Here is a 24,198-nt window from a genome sequence, read left to right on the forward strand (position 1 = left end):
TCCTCTCCCCTGAAATGGCTGATAACAGGGGGCAATAGACTGTATTCTCCTGTCCTACAGTCATCCTCTCCTCTGAAATGGCTGATAACAGGGAGCAATAGACTGTATTCTCCTGTCCTACAGTCATCCTCTCCCCTGAAATGGCTGATAACAGGGGGGCAATAGACTGTATTCTCCTGTCCTACAGTCATCCTCTTCTCTGAAATGGCTGATAACAGGGGGCAATAGACTGTATTCTCCTGTCCTACAGTCATCCTCTCCCCTGAAATGGCTGATAACAGGGGGCAATAGACTGTATTCTCCTGTCCTACAGTCATCCTCTCCCCTGAAATGGCTGATAACAGGAGGCAATAGACTGTATTCTCCTGTCCTACAGTCATTCTGTCCCCTGAAATGGCTGATAACAGGAAGCAATAGACTGTATTCTCTTGTCCTACAGTCATCCTCTCCCCTGAAATGGCTGATAACAGGGGGCAATAGACTGTATTCTCCTGTCCTACAGTCATCCTCTTCCCTGAAATGTCTGATAACAGGGGGCAATAGACTGTATTCTCCTGTCCTACAGTCATCCTCTCCTCTGAAATGGCTGATAACAGGGAGCAATAGACTGTATTCTCCTGTCCTACAGTCATCCTCTCCCCTGAAATGGCTGATAACAGGGGGGCAATAGACTGTATTCTCCTGTCCTACAGTCATCCTCTTCTCTGAAATGGCTGATAACAGGGGGCAATAGACTGTATTCTCCTGTCCTACAGTCATCCTCTCCCCTGAAATGGCTGATAACAGAGAGCAATAGACTGTATTCTCCTGTCCTACAGTCATCCTCTCCCCTGAAATGGCTGATAACAGGGGGCAATAGACTGTATTCTCCTGTCCTACAGTCATCCTCCTCTGAAATGGCTGATAACAGGAGCAATAGATTGTATTCTCCTGTCCTACAGTCATCCTCTCCCATGAAATGGCTGATAACAGGGGGCAATAGACTGTATTCTCCTGTCCTACAGTCATCCTCTCCCCTGACATGGCTGATAACAGGAGGCAATAGACTGTATTCTCCTGTCCTACAGTCATCCTCTCCTCTGAAATGGCTGATAACAGGGAGCAATAGATTGTATTCTCCTGTCCTACAGTCATCCTCTCCCCTGAAATGGCTGATAACAGGGAGCAATAGACTGTATTCTCCTGTCCTACAGTCATCCTCTCCCCTGAAATGGCTGATAACAGGGGGCAATAGACTGTATTCTCCAGTCCTACAGTCATCCTCTCCCCTGACATGGCTGATAACAGGGGGCAATAGACTGTATTCTCCTGTCCTACAGTCATCCACCCCCTGAAATGGCTGATAACAGGGGGCAATAGACTGTATTCTCCTGTCCTACAGTCATCCTCTCCCCTGAAATGGCTGATAACAGGGGGCAATAGACTGTATTCTCCTGTCCTACAGTCATCCTCCCCCTGAAATGGCTGATAACAGGGAGCAATAGACTGTATTCTCCTGTCCTACAGTCATGCTCTCCTCTGAAATGGCTGATAACAGGGGGCAATAGACTGTATTCTCCTGTCCTACAGTCATCCTCCCCCTGAAATGGCTGATCACAGGGGGCAATAGACTGTATTCTCCTGTCCTACAGTCATCCTCTCCCCTGAAATGGCTGATAACAGGGGGCAATAGACTGTATTCTCCTGTCCTACAGTCATCCTCTCCTCTGAAATGGCTGATAACAGGAAGCAATAGACTGTATTCTCCTGTCCTACAGTCATCCTCTCCCCTGAAATGGCTGATAACAGGGAGCAATAGATTGTATTCTCCTGTCCTACAGTCATCCTCTCCCCTGAAATGGCTGATAACAGGGAGCAATAGACTGTATTCTCCTGTCCTACAGTCATCCTCTCCCCTGAAATGGCTGATAACAGGTAGCAATAGACTGTATTCTCCTGTCCTACAGTCATTCTGTCCCCTGAAATGGCTGATAACAGGAAGCAATAGACTGTATTCTCCTGTCCTACAGTCATCCTCTCCCCTGAAATGGCTGATAACAGGGGGCAATAGACTGTATTCTCCTGTCCTACAGTCATCCTCTCCTCTGAAATGGCTGATAACAGGGAGCAATAGACTGTATTCTCCTGTCCTACAGTCATCCTCTCCCCTGAAATGGCTGATAACAGGGGGGCAATAGACTGTATTCTCCTGTCCTACAGTCATCCTCTTCTCTGAAATGGCTGATAACAGGGGGCAATAGACTGTATTCTCCTGTCCTACAGTCATCCTCTCCCCTGAAATGGCTGATAACAGAGAGCAATAGACTGTATTCTCCTGTCCTACAGTCATCCTCTCCCCTGAAATGGCTGATAACAGGGGGCAATAGACTGTATTCTCCTGTCCTACAGTCATCCTCCTCTGAAATGGCTGATAACAGGAGCAATAGATTGTATTCTCCTGTCCTACAGTCATCCTCTCCCCTGAAATGGCTGATAACAGGGGGCAATAGACTGTATTCTCCTGTCCTACAGTCATCCTCCTCTGAAATGGCTGATAACAGGAGCAATAGACTGTATTCTCCTGTCCTACAGTCATCCTCTCCCCTGACATGGCTGATAACAGGAGGCAATAGACTGTATTCTCCTGTCCTACAGTCATCCTCTCCTCTGAAATGGCTGATAACAGGGAGCAATAGATTGTATTCTCCTGTCCTACAGTCATCCTCTCCCCTGAAATGGCTGATAACAGGGAGCAATAGACTGTATTCTCCTGTCCTACAGTCATCCTCTCCCCTGAAATGGCTGATAACAGGGGGCAATAGACTGTATTCTCCAGTCCTACAGTCATCCTCTCCCCTGACATGGCTGATAACAGGGGGCAATAGACTGTATTCTCCAGTCCTACAGTCATCCTCTCCCCTGACATGGCTGATAACAGGGGGCAATAGACTGTATTCTCCTGTCCTACAGTCATCCACCCCCTGAAATGGCTGATAAAAGGGGGCAATAGACTGTATTCTCCTGTCCTACAGTCATCCTCCCCCTGAAATGGCTGATAACAGGGAGCAATAGACTGTATTCTCCTGTCCTACAGTCATCCTCCCCCTGAAATGGCTGATAACAGAGGGCAATAGACTGTATTCTCCTGTCCTACAGTCATTCTCTCCCCTGAAATGGCTGATAACAGGGGGCAATAGACTGTATTCTCCTGTCCTACAGTCATCCTCTCCCCTGAAATGGCTGATAACAGGGGCAATAGACTGTATTCTCCTGTCCTACAGTCATCCTCTCCCCTGAAATGGCTGATAACAGGGGGCAATAGACTGTATTCTCCTGTCCTACAGTCATCCTCTCCCCTGAAATGGCTGATAACAGGGGGCAATAGACTGTATTCTCCTGTCCTACAGTCATCCTCTCTCCTGAAATGGCTGATAACAGGGGGCAATAGACTGTATTCTCCTGTCCTACAGTCATCCTCCCCCTGAAATGGCTGATAACAGGGAGCAATAGACTGTATTCTCCTGTCCTACAGTCATGCTCTCCTCTGAAATGGCTGATAACAGGGGGCAATAGACTGTATTCTCCTGTCCTACAGTCATCCTCCCCCTGAAATGGCTGATCACAGGGGGCAATAGACTGTATTCTCCTGTCCTACAGTCATCCTCTCCCCTGAAATGGCTGATAACAGGGGGCAATAGACTGTATTCTCCTGTCCTACAGTCATCCTCTCCCCTGAAATGGCTAATAACATGGGGCAATAGACTGTATTCTCCTGTCCTACAGTCATCCTCTCCCCTGAAATGGCTGATAACAGGGGGCAATAGACTGTATTCTCCTGTCCTACAGTCATCCTCTCTCCTGAAATGGCTGATAACAGGGGGCAATAGCCTGTATTCTCCTGTCCTACAGTCATCCTCTCCCCTGAAATGGCTGATAACAGGGGGCAATAGACTGTATTCTCCTGTCCTACAGTCATTCTCCCCCTGAAATGGCTGATAACAGGGAGCAATAGACTGTATTCTCCTGTCCTACAGTCATCCTCTCCTCTAAAATGGCTGATAATAGGGGGCAATAGACTGTATTCTCCTGTCCTACAGTCATCCTCTCCCCTGAAATGGCTGATAACAGGGGGCAATAGACTGTATTCTCCTGTCCTACAGTCATCCTCTCCCCTGAAATGGCTGATAACAGGGAGCAATAGACTGTATTCTCCTGTCCTACAGTCATCCTCTCCCCTGAAATGGCTGATAACAGGGGGCAATAGACTGTATTCTCCTGTCCTACAGTCATCCTCTCCCCTGAAATGGCTGATAACAGGGGGCAATAGACTGTATTCTCCTGTCCTACAGTCATCCTCTCCCCTGAAATGGCTGATAACAGGGAGCAATAGACTGTATTCTCCTGTCCTACAGTCATCCTCTCCCCTGAAATGGCTAATAACAGGGGGCAATAGACTGTATTCTCCTGTCCTACAGTCATCCTCTCCCCTGAAATGGCTGATAACAGGGGGCAATAGACTGTATTCTCCTGTCCTACAGTCATCCTCTCCCCTGAAATGGCTGATAACAGGGGGCAATAGACTGTATTCTCCTGTCCTACAGTCATCCTCTCCCCTGAAATGGCTGATAACAGGGAGCAATAGACTGTATTCTCCTGTCCTACAGTCATCCTCTTCCCTGAAATGGCTGATAACAGGGAGCAATAGACTGTATTCTCCTGTCCTACAGTCATCCTCTCCTCTGAAATGGCTGATAACAGGGGGCAATAGACTGTATTCTCCTGTCCTACAGTCATCCTCTCCTCTGAAATGGCTGATAACAGGGAGCAATAGACTGTATTCTCCTGTCCTACAGTCATCCTCTCCCCTGAAATGGCTGATAACAGGGAGCAATAGATTGTATTCTCCTGTCCTACAGTCGTCCTCTCCCCTGAAATGGCTGATAACAGGGGGCAATAGATTGTATTCTCTTGTCCTACAGTCATCCTGTTTCCTGAAATGGCTGATAACAGGGAGCAATAGATTGTATTCTCCTGTCCTACAGTCATCCTCTCCTCTGAAATGGCTGATAACAGGGAGCAATAGATTGTATTCTCCTGTCCTACAGTCATCCTCTCCCCTGAAATGGCTGATAACAGGGGGCAATAGACTGTATTCTCCTGTCCTACAGTCATCCTCTCCCCTGAAATGGCTGATAACAGGGGGCAATAGACTGTATTCTCCTGTCCTACAGTCATCCTCTCCCCTGAAATAGCTGATAACAGGGAGCAATAGACTGTATTCTCCTGTCCTACAGTCATCCTCTCCCCTGAAATGGCTGATAACAGGGGGCAATAGACTGTATTCTCCTGTCCTACAGTCATCCTCTCCCCTGAAATGGCTGATAACAGGGGGCAATAGACTGTATTCTCCTGTCCTACAGTCATCCTCTCTCCTGAAATAGCTGATAACAGGGGGCAATAGACTGTATTCTCCTGTCCTACAGTCATCCTCTCCCATGAAATGGCTGATAACAGGGAGCAATAGACTGTATTCTCCTGTCCTACAGTCATCCTCTCCTCTGAAATGGCTGATAACAGGGAGCAATAGACTGTATTCTCCTGTCCTACAGTCATCCTCTCCCCTGAAATGGCTGATAACAGGCAGCAATAGACTGTATTCTCCTGTCCTACAGTCATCCTCTCTCCTGAAATGGCTGATAACAGGGGGCAATAGACTGTATTCTCCTGTCCTACAGTCATCCTCTCTCCTGAAATGGCTGATAACAGGGGGCAATAGACTGTATTCTCCTGTCCTACAGTCATCCTTCCCACTGAAATGGCTGATAACAGGGGGCAATAGACTGTATTCTCCTGTCCTACAGTCATCCTCTCCCCTGAAATGGCTGATAACAGGGGGCAATAGACTGTATTCTCCTGTCCTACAGTCATCCTCTCCCCTGAAATGGCTGATAACAGGGAGCAATAGACTATTCTCCTGTCCTACAGTCATCCTCTCCCATGAAATGGCTGATAACAGGGAGCAATAGACTGTATTCTCCTGTCCTACAGTCATCCTCTCCTCTGAAATGGCTGATAACAGGGAGCAATAGACTGTATTCTCCTGTCCTACAGTCATCCTCTACACTGAAATGGCTGATAACAGGGGGCAATAGACTGTATTCTCCTGTACTACAGTCATCCTCTCCTCTGAAATGGCTGATAAAAGGGAGCAATAGATTGTATTCTCCTGTCCTACAGTCATCCTCTCCCCTGAAATGGCTGATAACAGAGAGCAATAGACTGTATTCTTCTGTCCTACAGTCATCCTCTCCCCTGAAATGGCTGATAACAGGGAGCAATAGACTGTATTCTCCTGTCCTACAGTCATCCTCTCCTCTGAAATGTCTGATAACAGGGAGCAATAGACTGTATTCTCCTGTCCTACAGTCATCCTCTCCTCTGAAATGGCTGATAACAGGGAGCAATAGATTAGATTCTCCTGTCCTACAGTCATCCTATCCCCTGAAATGGCTGATAACAGGGGGCAATAGACTGTATTCTCCTGTCCTACAGTCATCCTCTCCCCTGAAATGGCTGATAACAGGGGGCAATAGATTGTATTCTCCTGTCCTACAGTCAACCGCTCCCCTGAAATGGCTGATAACAGGGGACAATAGACTGTATTCTCCTGTCCTACAGTCATCCTCTCCCCTTAAATGTCTGATAACCGGGGGCAATAGACTGTATTCTCCTGTCCTACAGTCATCCTCTCTCCTGAAACGTCTGATAACAGGGGGCAATAGATTGTATTCTCCTGTCCTACAGTCATCCTCTGCCCTGAAATGGCTGATAACAGGGGGGCAATAGACTGTATTCTCCTGTCCTACAGTCATCCTCTCCTCTGAAATGGCTGATAACAGGGGGCAATAGATTGTATTCTCCTGTCCTACAGTCATTCTCTCCCCTGAAATGGCTGATAACAGGGGGGCAATAGACTGTATTCTCCAGTCCTACAGTCATCCTCTCCCCTGAAATGGCTGATAACAGGGGGCAATAGACTGTATTCTCCTGTCCTACAGTCATCCTCCCCCTGAAATGGCTGATAACAGGGGGCAATAGACTGTATTCTCCTGTCCTACAGTCATCCTCTCCCCTGAAATGGCTGATAACAGGGAACAATAGACTGTATTCTCCTGTCCTACAGTCATCCTCTCCCCTGAAATGGCTGATAACAGGGGGCAATAGACTGTATTCTCCTGTCCTACAGTCATCCTCTCCCCTGAAATGGCTGATAACAGGGGCAATAGACTGTATTCTCCTGTCCTACAGTCATCCTCTCCCCTGAAATGGCTGATAACAGGAGGCAATAGATTGTATTCTCCTGTCCTACAGTCATCCTCTCCCCTGAAATGGCTGATAACAGGGGGCAATAGACTGTATTCTCCTGTCCTACAGTCATCCTCTCCCCTGAAATGGCTGATAACAGGGGGCAATAGACTGTATTCTCCTGTCCTACAGTCATCCTCTCCTCTGACATGGCTGATAACAGGAGGCAATAGATTGTATTCTCGTCTGGGTCTTACCTGTGACATTCAGCTTCTCGCCGGTCACCTCGGCCTTCAGGAATATCCTCCCTCTTTTCTCTGTGTGGTCCATTCCACACAGGCTGGGAACGTTGACAACACAGACTTTATGTACATTCATATCACATGCTGCAAGACACGAGACATGGAATTAGTGAGATAAATACAGCCGTGTACATCCAGCACCCCACACCGAATAATCATATAACCATACAGCAGTCTATTTTGCCTGATACAAAGCTCCAAACCTCCTGCAATATCATAGATTTACATGATGGAATTCTGTCTGCCTGCAGCCACCAATAGAGGGAGCTCACTACATACAGATTATACATCCACCACTAGAAGGAGCTCACTGCATACAGATTATACAGCCACCACTAGAGGGAGCTCACTACATACAGATTATACAGCCACCACTAGAGGGAGCTCACTGCATACAGATTATACAGCCACCACTAGAGGGAGCTCACTACATACAGATTATACATCCACCACTAGAGGAAGCTCACTACATACAGAATATAGATCCACCACTAGAGGGAGCTCACTGCATACAGATTATACAGCCACCACTAGAGGGAGCTCACTACATGCAGATTATACAGCCACCACTAGAGGGAGCTCACTAGATACAGATTATACAGTCACCACTAGAGGGAGCTCACTACATACAGATTATACAGCCACCACTAGAGGGAGCTCACTATATACAGATTATACAGCCACCACTAGAGGGAGCTCACTACATACAGATTATACAGCCACCACCAGAGGGAGCTCACTGCATACAGATTATACAGCCACCACTAGAGGGAGCTCACTACATACAGATTATACATCCACCACTAGAGGAAGCTCACTACATACAGAATATAGATCCACCACTAGAGGGAGCTCACTGCATACAGATTATACAGCCACCACTAGAGGGAGCTCACTACATGCAGATCATACAGCCACCACTAGAGGGAGCTCACTAGATACAGATTATACAGTCACCACTAGAGGGAGCTCACTACATACAGATTATACAGCCACCACTAGAGGGAGCTCACTACATACAGATTATACATCCACCACTAGAGGGAGCTCACTAAATGCAGATTATACAGTCACCACTAGAGGGAGCTCACTACATACAGATTATACATCCACCACTAGAGGGAGCTCACTACATACAGATTATACAGCCACCACTAGAGCGAGCTCACTACATACAGATTATACAGCCACCACTAGAGGGAGCTCAATACATACAGATCATACAGCGACCACTAGAGGGAGATCACTACATATAGATCATACAGCGACCAATAGAGGGAGCTCACTACATATAGATAATACAGCCACCACTAGGGGGAGCTCACTAGATACAGATTATACAGCCACCACTAGAGGGAGCTCACGACATACAGATTATACAGCCACCACTAGGGGGAGTTCACTACATACAGATTATACAGCCACCACTAGAGGGAGCTCACTACATACAGATTATACAGCCACCACTAGAGGGAGCTCACTACATACAGATTATACAGCCACCACTAGAGGGAGCTCACTACATACAGATCATAAAGTCTCTACTAGAGGGAGCTCACTACATACAGATTATACAGTCCCCACTAGAGGGAGCTCACTACATACAGATTATACAGTCCCCACTAGAGGGAGCTCACGACATACAGATTATACAGCCACCACTAGGGGGAGCTCACTACATACAGATTATACAGCCACCACTAGAGGGAGCTCACTACATACAGATCATACAGCCACCACTAAAGGGAGCTCACTACATACAGATTATACAGCCACCACTAGAGGGAGCTCACTACATACAGATTATACAGCCACCACTAGAGGGAGCTCACTACATACAGATCATACAGTCTCTACTAGAGGGAGCTCACTACATACAGATTATACAGTCCCCACTAGAGGGAGCTCACTAAATACAGATTATACAGCCACCACTAGAGGGGGCTTACTACATACAGATTATACAGTCCCCACTAGAGGGAGCTCACTACATACAGATTATACAGCCACCATTAGAGGGAGCTCACTACATACAGATTATACAGCCACCACTAGAGGGAGCGCACTACATACAGGACATACAGTCTCCACTAGAGGGAGCTCACTACATACATAGAGATTATACAGTCCCCACTAGAGGGAGCTCACTACATACAGATTATACAGTCCCCACTAGAGGGGGCTTACTACATACAGATTATACAGTCCCCACTAGAGGGAGCTCACTACATACAGATTATACAGCCACCACTAGAGGGAGCTCACTACATACAGATTATACAGTCCCCACTAGAGGGAGCTCACAACATACAGGTTATACAGTCACCACCAGTGATGGCCAGTTCGCATTGTTCGCCCGCGGGCTGCCATCTTTTTTCACAAGTCCGGCGAGGCACAGGTAAGCCCTTACCTGTGCCGTGAGCCGGTCTGAAAACAAATGGGGTCACCGGGAGCAGGCAGTTCCGAGAATAGCCCGATGAAGGCCCCCGGTGGCTGTTCTCGGAACTGCCTGCTCCCGCTGACGGCACTTGTTTTCAGACCGGCTCGTGCACAGGCACAGGTAAGGGAATACCTGTGCCTCGCCGGACTTGTGAAAAAAGATGGCAGCCCGCATATGTTCACAGGCGAACAATGCGAACTGGCCATCACTGGTCACCACTAGGGGGAGCTCACCACATACAATTATACAGTCTCCACTAGAGGGAGCTCACTACATACAGATTATACAGCCACCACTAGAGGGAGCTCACTACATACAGATTATACAGTCCCCACTAGAGGGAGCTCACTACATACAGATCATACAGTCTCCACTAGAGGAAGCTCACTACATACAGATTATACAGCCACCACTAGAGGGAGCTCACTACATACAGAATAAACATCCACCACTAGAGGGAGCTCACTACATACAGATTATACAGCCACCACTAGAGGGAGCTCACTGCATACAGATTATACAGCCACCACTAGAGGGAGCTCACTGCATACAGATTATACAGCCACCACTAGAGGGAGCTCACTACATACAGATTATACAGTCCCCACTAGAGGGAGCTCACTACATACAGATCATACAGTCTCCACTAGAGGAAGCTCACTACATACAGATTATACAGCCACCACTAGAGGGAGCTCACTACATACAGAATAAACATCCACCACTAGAGGGAGCTCACTACATACAGATTATACAGCCACCACTAGAGGGAGTTCACTGCATACAGATTATACAGCCACCACTAGAGGGAGCTCACTGCATACAGATTATACAGCCACCACTAGAGGGAGCTCACTACATACAGATTATATAGCCACCACTAGAGGGAGCTCACTACATACAGATTATACAGCCACCACTAGAGGGAGCTCACTGCATACAGATTATACAGCCACCACTAGGGGGAGCTCACTACATACAGATTATACAGCCACCACTAGAGGGAGCTCACTACATACAGATTATACAGCCACCACTAGAGGGAGCTCACTGCATACAGATGATACAGCCACCACTAGAGGGAGCTCACTGCATACAGATTATACAGCCACCACTAGAGGGAGCTCACTACATACAGATTATACTGTCACCACTAGAGGGAGCTCACTACATACAGATTATACAGCCACCACTAGAGGGAGCTCACTACATACAGATTATACAATCACCACTAGAGGGAGCTCACTACATACAGATTATACAGCCACCACTAGAGGGAGCTCACTACATACAGATTATACTGTCACCACTAGAGGTAGCTCACTACATACAGATTATACAGCCACCACTAGAGGGAGCTCACTACATACAGATTATACAATCACCACTAGAGGGAGCTCACTACATACAGATTATACAGCCACTACTAGAGGGAGATCACTACATACAGATTATACAGCCACCACTAGAGGGAGCTCACTACATACAGATTATACAGCCACCACTAGAAGGAGCTCATATTCCGCTGATGTTCTAGTAGTGTAAAAGTAAAGATGGCGGCTCTATGTAAAGGAGGAGAAGGAGTCAGGTTCAGGGCATGTTCTGAGAATTAGTACAGGAGTCTATAATCTGAGATGTTGATGTCTCTTGACTGTTCACTTTAAGGATCTTTGCTTGCGGTCAGTGAATGGGAACCTTTTTATGTATATCCAGTGCCTGCCACTTCTCACAGCTGAAGGTTTGTCACAATGTATCAGTGTGTCAGGTCCTGGCAGCAGACAGTACTGCGATAACTGGTGAAGTCTCCGGCTGGTACTCACTCTCACACTTCATCCCCTGGTGTATTAACCCATAGAGTAGCGAGCCGCAGTGGTCACAGAAGGTCGGACTCCCGTACGTGTGGATCTTAAACTTGTGCTTACTCCGGGGGTCCTGCAAACAGACAACACGTGTGTCAGCCTCAGTATGGACAGCTCATATATGAAGCATGTATGAACACAGGCAAAGTGGAAACAGTCAGCAAGCCTGAGATAGTCAAGACCTTCAAGCACAGATGTACAGGGAGTGCAGAATTATTAGGCAAGTTGTATTTTTGAGGATTAATTTTATTATTGAACAACAACCATGTTCTCAATGAACCCAAAAAACTCATTAATATCAAAGCTGAATATTTTTGGAAGTAGTTTTTAGTTTGTTTTTAGTTTTAGCTATTTTAGGGGGATTTCTGTGTGTGCAGGTGACTATTACTGTGCATAATTATTAGGCAACTTAACAAAAAACTAATATATACCCATTTCAATTATTTATTTTTACCAATGAAACCAATATAACATCTCAACATTCACAAATATACATTTCTGACATTCAAAAACAAAACAAAAACAAATCAGTGACCAATATAGCCACCTTTCTTTGCAAAGACACTCAAAAGCCTGCCATCCATGTATTCTGTCAGTGTTTTGATCTGTTCACCATCAACATTGCGTGCAGCAGCAACCACAGCCTCCCAGACACTGTTCAGAGAGGTGTACTGTTTTCCCTCCTTGTAAATCTCACATTTGATGATGGACCACAGGTTCTCAATGGGGTTCAGATCAGGTGAACAAGGAGGCCATGTCATTAGATTTTCTTCTTTTATACCCTTTCTTGCCAGCCACGCTGTGGAGTACTTGGACGCGTGTGATGGAGCATTGTCCTGCATGAAAATCATGTTTTTCTTGAAGGATGCAGACTTCTTCCTGTACCACTGCTTGAAGAAGGTGTCTTCCAGAAACTGGCAGTAGGACTGGGAGTTGAGCTTGACTCCATCCTCAACCCGAAAAGGCCCCACAAGCTCATCTTTGATGATACCAGCCCAAACCAGTACTCCACCTCCACCTTGCTGGCGTCTGAGTCGGACTGGAGCTCTCTGCCCTTTACCAATCCAGCCACGGGCCCATCCATCTGGCCCATCAAGACTCACTCTCATTTCATCAGTCCATAAAACCTTAGAAAAATCAGTCTTGAGATATTTCTTGGCCCAGTCTTGACGTTTCAGCTTGTGTGTCTTGTTCAGTGGTGGTCGTCTTTCAGCCTTTCTTACCTTGGCCATGTCTCTGAGTATTGCACACCTTGTGCTTTTGGGCACTCCAGTGATGTTGCAGCTCTGAAATATGGCCAAACTGGTGGCAAGTGGCATCTTGGCACCTGCACGCTTGACTTTTCTCAGTTCATGGGTAGTTATTTTGCGCCTTGGTTTTTCCACACGCTTCTTGCGACCCTGTTGACTATTTTGAATGAAACGCTTGATTGTTCGATGATCACGCTTCAGAAGCTTTGCAATTTTAAGAGTGCTGCATCCCTCTGCAAGATTTCTCACTATTTTTGACTTTTCTGAGCCTGTCAAGTCCTTCTTTTGACCCATTTTGCCAAAGGAAAGGAAGTTGCCTAATAATTATGCACACCTGATATAGGGTGTTGATGTCATTAGACCCCACCCCTTCTCATTACAGAGATGCACATCACCTAATATGCTTAATTGGTAGTAGGCTTTCGAGCCTATACAGCTTGGAGTAAGACAACATGCATAAAGAGGATGATGTGGTCAAAATACTCATTTGCCTAATAATTCTGCACGCAGTGTATATAGAAATGTGAGGCTTGCTGCCTTTCAGGAGACTGGAAAGCTGGGTAATAGTTCTGGGGTTCACTTACTATATCAGGCCAACAGAAAGCAGAGTCGCTCCAATATATTAGCACAGCAGGAGGGGTGACCGCAAGACCCCACAATCCGCCATACTCATCCACAAATCCATGTGGAACGTTCATCAGGTGGAGCCATTAATGAGGCGCTCGTCAGCCGCGAGCAAATATATAAACCGTGCCGTGACTGATGGAGAAGACCAGTGCGCCAAACTCGACATTAACCCCTTACACACCCAGCACACCTTGTCCAGGAGCTCATACCCGCCATCAGGGAGGAAGCCGCCATTAACACACACTTATACTCCAGAGCTGGAACCTCGCAGCATCCCCTGCTGCTTCACTGTCTGCACAAAGCAAGCGACTGTTAGCCTATCCTGTACCCCAAGTGTCAGCGTCATTATCCTGTACCCCAAGTGTCAGCGTCATTATCCTGTACCCCAAGTGTCAGCGTCATTATCCTGTACCCCAAGTGTCAGTGTCATTATCCTGTACCCCAAGTGTCAGTGTCATTATCCTGTACCCCAAGTGTCAGCGTCATTATCCTGTACCCCAAGTGTCAGCGTCATTATCCTGTACCCCAAGTGTCAGCGTCATTATCCTGTACCCCGAGTGTCAGCGTCATTATCCCGTACCCCAAGTGTCAGTGTCATTATCCTGTACCCCAAGTGTCAGTGTCATTATCCTGTACCCCAAGTGTCAGTGTTACTACTCTGTACCCCAAGTGTCATTATCCTGTACCCCAAGTGTCAGTGTCATTATCCTGTACCCCAAGTGTCAGCGTCATTATCCTGTACCCCAAGTGTCAGCGTCATTATCCTGTACCCCAAGTGTCAGTGTCATTATCCTGTACCCCGAGTGTCATTATCCTGTACCCCGAGTGTCATTATCCTGTACCCCAAGTGTCAGCGTCATTATCCTGTACCCCAAGTGTCAGCGTCATTATCCTGTACCCCAAGTGTCAGCGTCATTATCCTGTACCCCAAGTGTCAGCGTCATTATCCTGTACCCCAAGTGTCAGCGTCATTATCCTGTACCCCAAGTGTCAGCGTCATTATCCTGTACCCAAAGTGTCAGCGTCATTATCCTGTACCCCAAGTGTCAGTGTCATTATCCTGTACCCCAAGTGTCAGCGTCATTATCCTGTACCACAAGTGTCAGCGTCATTATCCTGTACCCCAAGTGTCAGTGTCACTATCCTGTACCCCAAGTGTCAGCGTCATTATCCTGTACCCCAAGTGTCAGTGTCATTATCCTGTACCCCAAGTGTCAGTGTCATTATCCTGTACCCCAAGTGTCAGTGTCATTATCCTGTACCCCCAGTGTCAGCGTCATTATCCTGTACCCCGAGTGTCAGTGTCATTATCCTGTACCCCGAGTGTCAGTGTCATTATCCTGTACCCCAAGTGTCAGTGTCATTATCCTGTACCCCAAGTGTCAGCGTCATTATCCTGTACCCCAAGTGTCAGCGTCATTATCCTGTACCCCAAGTGTCAGCGTCATTATCCTGTACCCCAAGTGTCAGTGTCATTATCCTGTACCCCCAGTGTCAGCGTCATTATCCTGTACCCCGAGTGTCAGTGTCATTATCCTGTACCCCAAGTGTCAGTGTCATTATCCTGTACCCCAAGTGTCAGTGTCATTATCCTGTACCCCGAGTGTCAGTGTCATTATCCTGTACCCCGAGTGTCAGTGTCATTATCCTGTACCCCAAGTGTCAGTGTCATTATCCTGTACCCCAATTGTCAGTGTCATTATCCTGTACCCCAAGTGTCAGTGTCATTATCCTGTACCCCGAGTGTCAGCGTCATTATACTGTACCCCAAGTGTCATTATCCTGTACCCCAAGTGTCAGTGTCATTATCCTGTACCCCGAGTGTCAGCGTCATTATCCTGTACCCCGAGTGTCAGTGTCATTATCCTGTACCCCAAGTGTCAGTGTCATTATCCTGTACCCCAAGTGTCAGTGTCATTATCCTGTACCCCGAGTGTCAGTGTCATTATCCTGTACCCCGAGTGTCAGTGTCATTATCCTGTACCCCAAGTGTCAGTGTCATTATCCTGTACCCCAAGTGTCAGCGTCATTATCCTGTACCCCAAGTGTCAGTGTCATTATCCTGTACCCCGAGTGTCAGCGTCATTATCCTGTACCCCGAGTGTCAGTGTCATTATCCTGTACCCCGAGTGTCAGTGTGTCACCCCCGGTTGCAGGGTACATCGGGTCCTGTTCTATGTGCAGCTCTCGGGGTGCTCAGTGTCCGCTCCGTGCAGCAGTCGCCCACACACCAGTCACGCCGCTGAATGAAGGATTCCCCCACCAGCCAGAGCCACGGGACACTGACCTGGAAATGCCACTTCTATAACATACTGCAGACAATAAGTCTCATCATTGTGTATTCACACTGGAGTGCACAAAAACTGGCACCCCCATCATCCTCTCCATACATTGTGTACTACTCCACATGTCCCCTCATGGAACCACAGATGCAATACTCAGGCAGTAACAGTCCACAGGCAGCCCCTCTAATAATGGGATTAGATACACCGCTCAGCAGGCAGTATCACACAGGGTAGGATTAGATACACAGGTCAGCAGACAGTATCACACAGGATAGGATTAGATACACAGCTCAGCAGACAGTATCACACAGGATAGGATTAGATACACAGCTCAGCAGACAGTATCACACAGGATAGGATTAGATACACAGCTCAGCAGACAGTATCACACAGGAGAGGATTAGATACAGCTCAGCAGAAAGTATCACACAGGGTAGGATTAGATACACAGCTCAGCATGTAGTATCACACAGGACAGGATTAGATACACAGCTCAGCAGACAGTATCACACAGGAGAGGATTAGATACACAGCTCAGCAGACAGTATCACACAGGATAGGATTAGATACACAGCTCAGCAGAGAGTATCACACAGGATAGGATTAGATACAGGGTTCAGCAGGCAGTATCACACAGGATAGGATTAGATACACAGCTCAGCAGACAGTATCACACAGGATAGGATTAGATACACAGCTCAGCAGACAGTATCACACGGGATAGGATTAGATACACAGCTCAGCAGACAGTATCACACAGGATAGGATTAAATACACAGCTCAGCAGACAGTATCACACAGGATAGGATTAGATACACAGCTCAGCAGACAGTATCACACAGGAGAGGATTAGATACACAGCCCAGGAGACTGTATCACACAGGATAGGATTAGATACACAGCTCAGCAGACAGTATCACACAGGATAGGATTAGATACACAGCTCAGCAGACAGTATCACACAGGATAGGATTAGATACATAGCTCAGCAGACAGTATCACACAGGGTAGGATTAGATACACAGCTCAGCAGACAGTATCACACAGGATAGGATTAGATACACAGCTCAGCAGACAGTATCACACAGGATTAGATACACAGCTCAGCAGACAGTATCACACAGGATAGGATTAGATACACAGCTCAGCAGACAGTATCACACAGGATAGGATTAGATACACGGCTCAGCAGACAGTATCACACAGGATAGGATTAGATACACAGCTCAGCAGACAGTATCACACAGGATAGGATTAGATACACAGCTCAGCAGACAGTATCACACAGGATAGGATTAGATACACAGCTCAGCAGACAGTATCACACAGGATAGGATTAGATACACAGCTCAGCAGACAGTATCACACAGGATAGGATTAGATACACAGCTCAGCAGACAGTATCACACAGGATAGGATTAGATACACAGCTCAGCAGACAGTATCACACAGGATAGGATTAAATACACAGCTCAGCAGACAGTATCACACAGGATAGGATTAGATACACAGCTCAGCAGACTGTATCACACAGGATAGGATTAGATACACAGCTCAGCAGACAGTATCACACAGGATAGGATTAGATACACAGCTCAGCAGACAGTATCACACGGGATAGGATTAGATACACAGCTCAGCAGACAGTATCACACAGGATAGGATTAAATACACAGCTCAGCAGACAGTATCACACAGGATAGGATTAGATACACAGCTCAGCAGACAGTATCACACAGGATAGGATTAGATACACAGCTCAGCAGACAGTATCACACAGGATAGGATTAGATACACAGCTCAGCAGACAGTATCACACAGGAGAGGATTAGATACAGCTCAGCAGAAAGTATCACACAGGGTAGGATTAGATACACAGCTCAGCATGTAGTATCACACAGGACAGGATTAGATACACAGCTCAGCAGACAGTATCACACAGGAGAGGATTAGATACACAGCTCAGCAGACAGTATCACACAGGATAGGATTAGATACACAGCTCAGCAGAGAGTATCACACAGGATAGGATTAGATACAGGGTTCAGCAGGCAGTATCACACAGGATAGGATTAGATACACAGCTCAGCAGGCAGTATCACACAGGATAGGATTAGATACACAGCTCAGCAGACTGTATCACACAGGGTAGGATTAGATACACAGCTCAGCATGTAGTATCACACAGGACAGGATTAGATACACAGCTCAGCAGACAGTATCACACAGGAGAGGATTAGATACACAGCTCAGCAGACAGTATCACACAGGAGAGGATTAGATACACAGCTCAGCAGACAGTATCACACAGGATAGGATTAGATACAGGGTTCAGCAGGCAGTATCACACAGGATAGGATTAGATACACAGCTCAGCAGGCAGTATCACACAGGATAGGATTAGATACACAGCTCAGCAGACTGTATCACACAGGATAGGATTAGATACACGGCTCAGCACACAGTATCACACAGGATTAGATACACAGCTCAGCAGACAGTATCACACAGGATAGGATTAGATACAGGGTTCAGCAGACAGTATCACACAGGATAGGATTAGATATACAGCTCAGCAGACTGTATCACACAGGATAGGATTAGATACACAGCTCAGCAGACAGTATCACACAGGATAGGATTAGATACACAGCTCAGCAGACAGTATCACACAGGATAGGATTAGATACACAGCTCAGCAGACAGTATCACACAGGATAGGATTAGATACACAGCTCAGCAGACAGTATCACACAGGATAGGATTAGATACACAGCTCAGCAGGCAGTATCACACAGGATAGGATTAGATACACAGCTCAGCAGACAGTATCACACAGGATAGGATTAGATACACAGTTCAGCAGACAGTATCACACAGGATAGGATTAGATACACAGCTCAGCAGACAGTATCACACAGGATAGGATTAGATACACGGCTCAGCAGACAGTATCACACAGGATAGGATTAGATACACAGCTCAGCAGACAGTATCACACAGGATAGGATTAGATACACGGCTCAGCAGACAGTATCACACAGGATAGGATTAGATACACAGCTCAGCAGACAGTATCACACAGGATAGGATTAGATACACAGCTCAGCAGACAGTATCACACAGGATAGGATTAGATACACAGCTCAGCAGACAGTATCACACAGGATAGGATTAGATACACAGCTCAGCAGACAGTATCACACAGGATAGGATTAGATACACAGCTCAGCAGACAGTATCACACAGGATAGGATTAGATACACAGCTCAGCAGACAGTATCACACAGGATAGGATTAGATACACAGCTCAGCAGACAGTATCACACGGGATAGGATTAGATACACAGCTCAGCAGACAGTATCACACAGGATAGGATTAGATACACAGCTCAGCAGACAGTATCACACAGCATAGGATTAGATACACAGCTCAGCAGACAGTATCACACAGGATAGGATTAGATACATAGCTCAGCAGACAGTATCACACAGGATAGGATTAGATACACAGCTCAGCAGACTGTATCACACAGGATAGGATTAGATACACAGCTCAGCAGACAGTATCACACAGGATAGGATTAGATACACAGCTCAGCAGACAGTATCACACAGGATAGGATTAGATACACAGCTCAGCAGACTGTATCACACAGGATAGGATTAGATACACAGCTCAGCAGACAGTATCACACAGGATAGGATTAGATACACAGCTCAGCAGACAGTATCACACAGGATAGGATTAAATACACAGCTCAGCAGACAGTATCACACAGGATAGGATTAGATACACAGCTCAGCAGACAGTATCACACAGGATAGGATTAGATACACAGCTCAGCAGACAGTATCACACAGGATAGGATTAGATACACAGCTCAGCAGACAGTATCACACAGGATTAGATACACAGCTCAGCAGACAGTATCACACAGGATAGGATTAGATACACAGCTCAGCAGACAGTATCACACAGGATAGGATTAGATACACGGCTCAGCAGACAGTATCACACAGGATAGGATTAGATACACAGCTCAGCAGACAGTATCACACAGGATAGGATTAGATACACAGCTCAGCAGACAGTATCACACAGGATAGGATTAGATACACAGCTCAGCAGACAGTATCACACAGGATAGGATTAGATACACAGCTCAGCAGACAGTATCACACAGGATAGGATTAGATACACAGCTCAGCAGACAGTATCACACAGGATAGGATTAGATACACAGCTCAGCAGACAGTATCACACAGGATAGGATTAGATACACAGCTCAGCAGACAGTATCACACGGGATAGGATTAGATACACAGCTCAGCAGACAGTATCACACAGGATAGGATTAAATACACAGCTCAGCAGACAGTATCACACAGGATAGGATTAGATACACAGCTCAGCAGACAGTATCACACAGGATAGGATTAGATACACAGCTCAGCAGACAGTATCACACAGGATAGGATTAGATACACAGCTCAGCAGACAGTATCACACAGGATTAGATACACAGCTCAGCAGACAGTATCACACAGGATAGGATTAGATACACAGCTCAGCAGACAGTATGACACAGGAGGGGATTAGATACACAGCTCAGCAGACAGTATCACACAGGATAGGATTAGATACACAGCTCAGCAGACAGTATCACAGAGGGTAGGATTAGATACACAGCTCAGCAGACAGTATCACACATGATAGGATTAGATACACAGCTCAGCAGACAGTATCACACAGGATAGGATTAGATACACAGCTCAGCAGACAGTATCACACAGGATAGGATTAGATACACAGCTCAGCAGACAGTATCACACAGGAGAGGATTAGATACACAGCTCAGCAGACAGTATCACACAGGATAGGATTAGATACACGGCTCAGCAGACAGTATCACACAGGATAGGATTAGATACACGGCTCAGCAGACAGTATCACACAGGATAGGATTAGATACACAGCTCAGCAGACAGTATCACACAGGATAGGATTAGATACACAGCTCAGCAGACAGTATCACACAGGATAGGATTAGATACATAGCTCAGCAGACAGTATCACACAGGATAGGATTAGATACACAGCTCAGCAGACAGTATCACACAGGATAGGATTAGATACATAGCTCAGCAGACAGTATCACACAGGATAGGATTAGATACATAGCTCAGCAGACAGTATCACACAGGATAGGATTAGATACACGGCTCAGCAGTCAGTATCACACAGGATAGGATTAGATACACAGCTCAGCAGACGGTATCACATAAGATAGGATTAGATACACAGCTCAGCAGACAGTATCACATAGGATAGGATTAGATACACAGCTCAGCAGACAGTATCACACAGGAGAGGATTAGATACACAGCTGAGCAGACAGTATCACACAGGATAGGATTAGATACACAGCTCAGCAGACAGTATCACACAGGAGAGGATTAGATACACAGCTGAGCAGACAGTATCACACAGGATAGGATTAGATACACAGCTCAGCAGACAGTATCACACAGGAGAGGATTAGATACACAGCTCAGCAGGCAGTATCACACAGGATAGGATTAGATACACGGCTCAGCAGACAGTATCACACAGGATAGGATTAGATACACAGCTCAGCAGACAGTATCACACAGGAGAGCATTAGATACACAGCTCAGCAGACTGTATCACAGAGGGTGTGATTAGATACACAGCTCAGCAGACAGTATCACACAGGAGAGGATTAGATACACAGCTCAGCAGACAGTATCACACAGGATAGGATTAGATACACAGCTCAGCAGACTGTATCACACAGGATAGGATTAGATACACAGCTCAGCAGACAGTATCACACAGGAGAGGATTAGATACACAGCTCAGCAGGCAGTATCACACAGGATAGAATTAGATACACGGCTCAGCAGACAGTATCACACAGGATAGGATTAGATACACAGCTCAGCAGACAGTATCACACAGGATAGGATTAGATACACAGCTCAGCAGACAGTATCACACAGGAGAGGATTAGATACACAGCTGAGCAGACAGTATCACACAGGATAGGATTAGATACACAGCTCAGCAGACAGTATCACACAGGATAGGATTAGATACACGGCTCAGCAGACTGTATAACACAGGATAGGATTAGATACACAGCTCAGCAGGCAGTATCACACAGGATAGGATTAAATACACAGCTCAGCAGGCAGTATCACACAGGATAGGATTAGATACACGGCTCAGCAGACAGTATCACACAGGATAGGATTAGATACACAGCTCAGCAGACTGTATCACACAGGAAAGGATTAGATACACAGCTCAGCAGACAGTATCACACAGGATAGGATTAGATACACAGCTCAGCAGACTGTATCACACAGGATAGGATTAGATACACAGCTCAGCAGACAGTATCACACAGGATAGGATTAGATACACGGCTCAGCAGACTGTATCACAGAGGGTGTGATTAGATACACAGCTCAGCAGACAGTATCACACAGGATAGGATTAGATACACAGCTCAGCAGGCAGTATCACACAGGATAGGATTAGATACACAGCTCAGCAGGCAGTATCACACAGGATAGGATTAGATACACGGCTCAGCAGACAGTATCACACAGGATAGGATTAGATACACGGCTCAGCAGTCAGTATCACACAGGAGAGGATTAGATACACAGCTCAGCAGACTGTATCACACAGGAGAGGATTAGATACACAGCTCAGCAGACTGTATCACAGAGGGTGTGATTAGATACAGTGGACACAGAACAGACTGCAGAGGATGATGGGAGTGGTGGTCATCCATGTTTGGGTCCCGTCTCCCCCGGAGATTTATGGGTGTTACACCCTCCGGCCACCGAGCTCCTTATACAGTCATGGCGCGGCGGCTCGTGTTCGCAGTTTCCGTTGTCGGCGGAGGATCGGGCACTAATATTTACACATACCTAACGCGCTTAACCCCTTCTATGCTGCCTGCAGAGAAGGGGGTGATGGCCCCACAACATCTGTATATAAACCAGCAGCAAAGAACCGAAACGTGTCAGTGTTCCAGAATCCGCAGCGCCGAAGGACCATTAACCCTTCACAGACTCGTCCATGGGGAGGCGCTCTAAACAGCGAAGGGCAGCAGACGCGTCTCCTGTGGAGGTGATGGGGCAGCTCCATATTGTGATCGCCATGCAGTGGGCCCCTGAACAAGCTGGGCCCTTAGTTCTGTGCCCTCTGCACCACATATAGGCAGGCAGGGTACGGTGTGCTGGTAGGCACAGAGGTAGGCAGTCAGAATCTCCCTACTCTCTGCTGGGGCCTCCCCAGGGCCGCTGTGTGAGAAGGTAACTTGCCTGTAGCCGGACAGTGGGCTCCCGGCCGAGCAATGCCCTGAGGCTCGCACTAAATGCACCTCTCACAATATACGGCTCGTTTATTAGTAATAACTTATGCTGGAAAAACGCCTTTTGCAAAGTGGATTCCAATCTATGAACTACAGACCCGCAGTACCTCTGATGTCCACCGGGGGTCTCTGCAGGGAGTTCAGGATCCATGTATATACCCTTACTATAGTAATATATAAATGCAGGTCCTGTGATCAGAGTGCAGTACCTCTGATGTCCACTGGGGGTCTTTGCAGTGCGGTCAGGATCCATGTATACACCTCTACTATAGTAATATATAAATGCAGGTCCTGTGATCAGAGTGCAGTACCTCTGATGTCCACTGGGGGTCTTTGCAGTGCGGTTAGGATCCATGTATACACCTCTACTATAGTAATATATAAATACAGGTCATATGATCAGATTGCAGTACCTATGTCTAATGTATGCAACAAAAAAGATAAAGTGAAGTCTCAAAGGAAGCAGCTGTTGCTGGGTGATTCAATCATAAGAAGTGTGGAGCTTAAAGAAAATGGTTTTGTGAGATGTCTCCCTGGGGCTACTGCTAGAAGAGATAGAAGACGTATTATTATTATTGTTAAGCAAGCAAAGCAGGAAGGGGACGTGGATGTTCTTGTCCATCTAGGGACAAATGACCTGGCTTGCAATGAAGTGTCAGAGGTGAAAAAATCTTTTATCACACTTGGTAATGACGTACAGGATTTTGCATCCACCATTTCATTTTCTGAAGTTCTG

At 46.6% G+C, this 24,198-nt stretch overlaps 1 protein-coding gene across 4 annotated transcripts in view; it reads right to left on the minus strand.

Moving 5' to 3' along the window:
- The window catches only part of PRKCA (protein kinase C alpha), a 202,077-nt gene that overhangs the window by 65,397 nt on the left and 112,482 nt on the right, over positions 1 to 24,198 (minus strand). For all 4 annotated transcript variants that reach the window (XR_005779847.1, XM_040437437.1, XM_040437439.1 and 1 more), the window contains 2 exons: positions 11,847 to 11,958; positions 7,542 to 7,670 (listed from right to left, as the gene is read on the minus strand). Coding sequence is in view for 3 of the 4 variants with exons in the window: in XM_040437437.1 (XP_040293371.1) it covers positions 7,542 to 7,670; positions 11,847 to 11,958 (241 nt within the window). In the remaining variant the exon portion in view is untranslated. The remainder of the gene's footprint in view (positions 1 to 7,541; positions 7,671 to 11,846; positions 11,959 to 24,198) is intronic.

Source organism: Bufo bufo, chromosome 6 (genome assembly GCF_905171765.1).
Source record: "Bufo bufo chromosome 6, aBufBuf1.1, whole genome shotgun sequence".
Taxonomy (NCBI): domain Eukaryota; kingdom Metazoa; phylum Chordata; class Amphibia; order Anura; family Bufonidae; genus Bufo; species Bufo bufo.